A 2582-nucleotide genomic window follows, 5' to 3' on the forward strand; every position below is an offset into this window, starting at 1 on the left:
CACGACCTGATGGCGCCGGGGACCAAGGACGGTGATCCAGGGATCTGTGATGTGTCGCGAGGTACGTTGTAGGCGACATACACACAGCCCAATACTCCTATAGGAATATCAATGTTAATCCTATCGAGTACTAGTCGATGGGTAGAGATTGATTGAGAAGAACATGGTAGAGGGGGGGAGGGGAGAAGGGAGGGATAGAATGGATGGAGGGAAGGGGAGGGGTGGGGTATGGATGAGGGAGAGGGAGAGGTTGGGGCTAGAATAGGGAGGGTTAATAGGAAATAACGGTAGGGATAGGGAGACAGTGGAATAGAGGGAGGGAGGAGGAGAGTTGAATAAGGATAGAGGGAGATAGGAGGGAAAGGGAGGTAGAGAGAGAAGGAGACATGGAGGTATGGAGATGGAGACAACCTCCCTTATATAGTGAGGTTGAGGGAGATGGAGGAAGGTTGAGGGAGAAAGGTAACTCTTGAGTCCTCAGCTCCCTATCAACTCGTCGAATCTGACCACAATGACCTTGTTAGAGCCCCACTTTACATTCTGCCGTCGAAGCTATTGACCAGGGTAAAAAGCCATGACTCGACAATACTCGATCAGATAGTCAACATAGTCAACTTGATCGACTTTTTTTTAATGTTGTGGGGTTGTTGGCGTCTCAGGAGGGAAGCGGAAGAAAGGGGAAAGTAGGCCTTGAGAAAGGGCAAAGGAATTAGGACAGAAGATAAGAGAGAAGGTGATAATCGCAGTAAGAATAAGAAAAAAACAATAGGAGGGAACAGACGAGAAAAAAGAAATAAGGAAGAGGGTTCTCAGCATTCTCACTGAATGCTGAGAACAGAAAACACTTTAAGTATTAAAGATGAAACAAAGATGCCATAAAAGGAGAAAAAAAATGCTTTAAACTAGAAAAAAGATGTATAAAAGAAATGGTGCAAAAGATAAAGATTATTTTTTACAAGATAAAAAAAAAGCAATTGGATGAGACAAAAGCACAAATCAGATGAGTGGGGAAGACAGGAGGGAAACAAACACAAACACACAAACAAACACACAACATTGTTTTTACAATGAAACATTATAGAGTTGCGGCTACAATGGCCCAGTCTCAGCTGGCACCAGAGCGCCTCAGAGCACTAAGCCCCAATACAATCCCAGCCCAAACGACTTCACACGCACATCCAAACCCCTTTCACGTCTTATGTATATTACTAAATGTCATTATAGCCCCCCCCAAACCCCCCCCCCCCCCCCCTCACGACCCCCGTCAAATGTGGCTCTTAATGTCTTCATGACATTATCTCCACCGGCTATCGCAAGCTATCATCCCTCGCCTATCGCAAGATATCATCTCCATCATATAGCCATCGCCTTGTGTCTCCGTTTATTTGAGTTTAATGGGTTTTATCGTAATGTTCGCTGCATCACCTTCCTCCTCAGGTTCGGATCCCGTCGAGGTTTTAAGATGGGGGCGGAGGCAAGGATGGTCCAAGATGGGCCCTTACGTCTTGGGTTGCATCTGTGTTGCTCATTTCAGTCTCAGACGGTAGAATGATATTTCTGACTCGAATGTTTTCTTCAGTTAGTTATGCCCAAACTGTTTAACCACTGCTTCGCTGTTCTATATATCAGTGGTAATCTTAATTGGTTTGTAACTGTGCACTGTGTTAGACAATGTTCCAGTGGTCTATTGGGGCCTCTCCTCTCTCTCCTTGAACCTGTAAGCCTATTTCCCATCTACTTGGGAATTCAAACATGATGTGGTGCAAATGTGTCTTTGTTCTTTTGTTTTCATTTTCTATCAAATAAGTTTAGAATTCTTATACCACCGCACAGATCCTGGCACTGCAACTGCTGCATTAGACACAGAGCCTGGCACTGCAACTGCTGCATTAGACACAGAGCCTGGCACTGCAACTGCTGCATTAGACACAGAGCCTGGCACTGCAACTGCTGCATTAGACACAGAGCCTGGCACTGCAACTGCTGCATTAGACACAGATCCTGGCACTGCAACTGCTGCATTAGACACAGATCCTGGCACTGCAACTGCTGCATTAGACACAGAGCCTGGCACTGCAACTGCTGCATTAAACTGCATTAGACACAGATCCTGGCACTGCAACTGTTGCATTAGACACAGATCCTGGCACTGCAACTGCTGCATTAGACACAGATCCTGGCACTGTAACTGCTGCATTAGACACAGAGCCTGGCACTGTAACTGCTGCATTAGACACAGAGCCTGGCACTGTAACTGCTGCATTAGACACAGAGCCTGGCACTGCAACTGCTGCATTAAACTGCATTAGACACAGATCCTGGCACTGCAACTGTTGCATTAGACACAGATCCTGGCACTGCAACTGCTGCATTAGACACAGATCCTGGCACTGCAACTGCTGCATTAGACACAGATCCTGGCACTGCAACTGCTGCATTAGACACAGATCCTGGCACTGCAACTGCTCCATTAGACACAGATCCTGGCACTGCAACTGTTGCATTAGACACAGAGCCTGGCACTGCAACTGTTGCATTAGACACAGAGCCTGGCACTGCAACTGTTGCATTAGATACAGATC

The 2582-nt window shown here is 46.5% G+C and overlaps 1 protein-coding gene across 1 annotated transcript in view; it reads right to left on the reverse strand.

The window, feature by feature from the left end:
- Positions 1–2295: 2295 nt before the first annotated feature.
- LOC138372174 (uncharacterized) overlaps positions 2296–2582 on the reverse strand; it is a 525-nt gene continuing 238 nt past the window's right edge. The window contains exon 1 of the mRNA XM_069337488.1: positions 2296–2582. This exon is cut by the window's right edge and continues 238 nt beyond it. Within this exon, the coding sequence (XP_069193589.1) occupies positions 2296–2582 (287 nt within the window).

This window comes from Procambarus clarkii, chromosome 38, assembly GCF_040958095.1.
Source record: "Procambarus clarkii isolate CNS0578487 chromosome 38, FALCON_Pclarkii_2.0, whole genome shotgun sequence".
Taxonomy (NCBI): domain Eukaryota; kingdom Metazoa; phylum Arthropoda; class Malacostraca; order Decapoda; family Cambaridae; genus Procambarus; species Procambarus clarkii.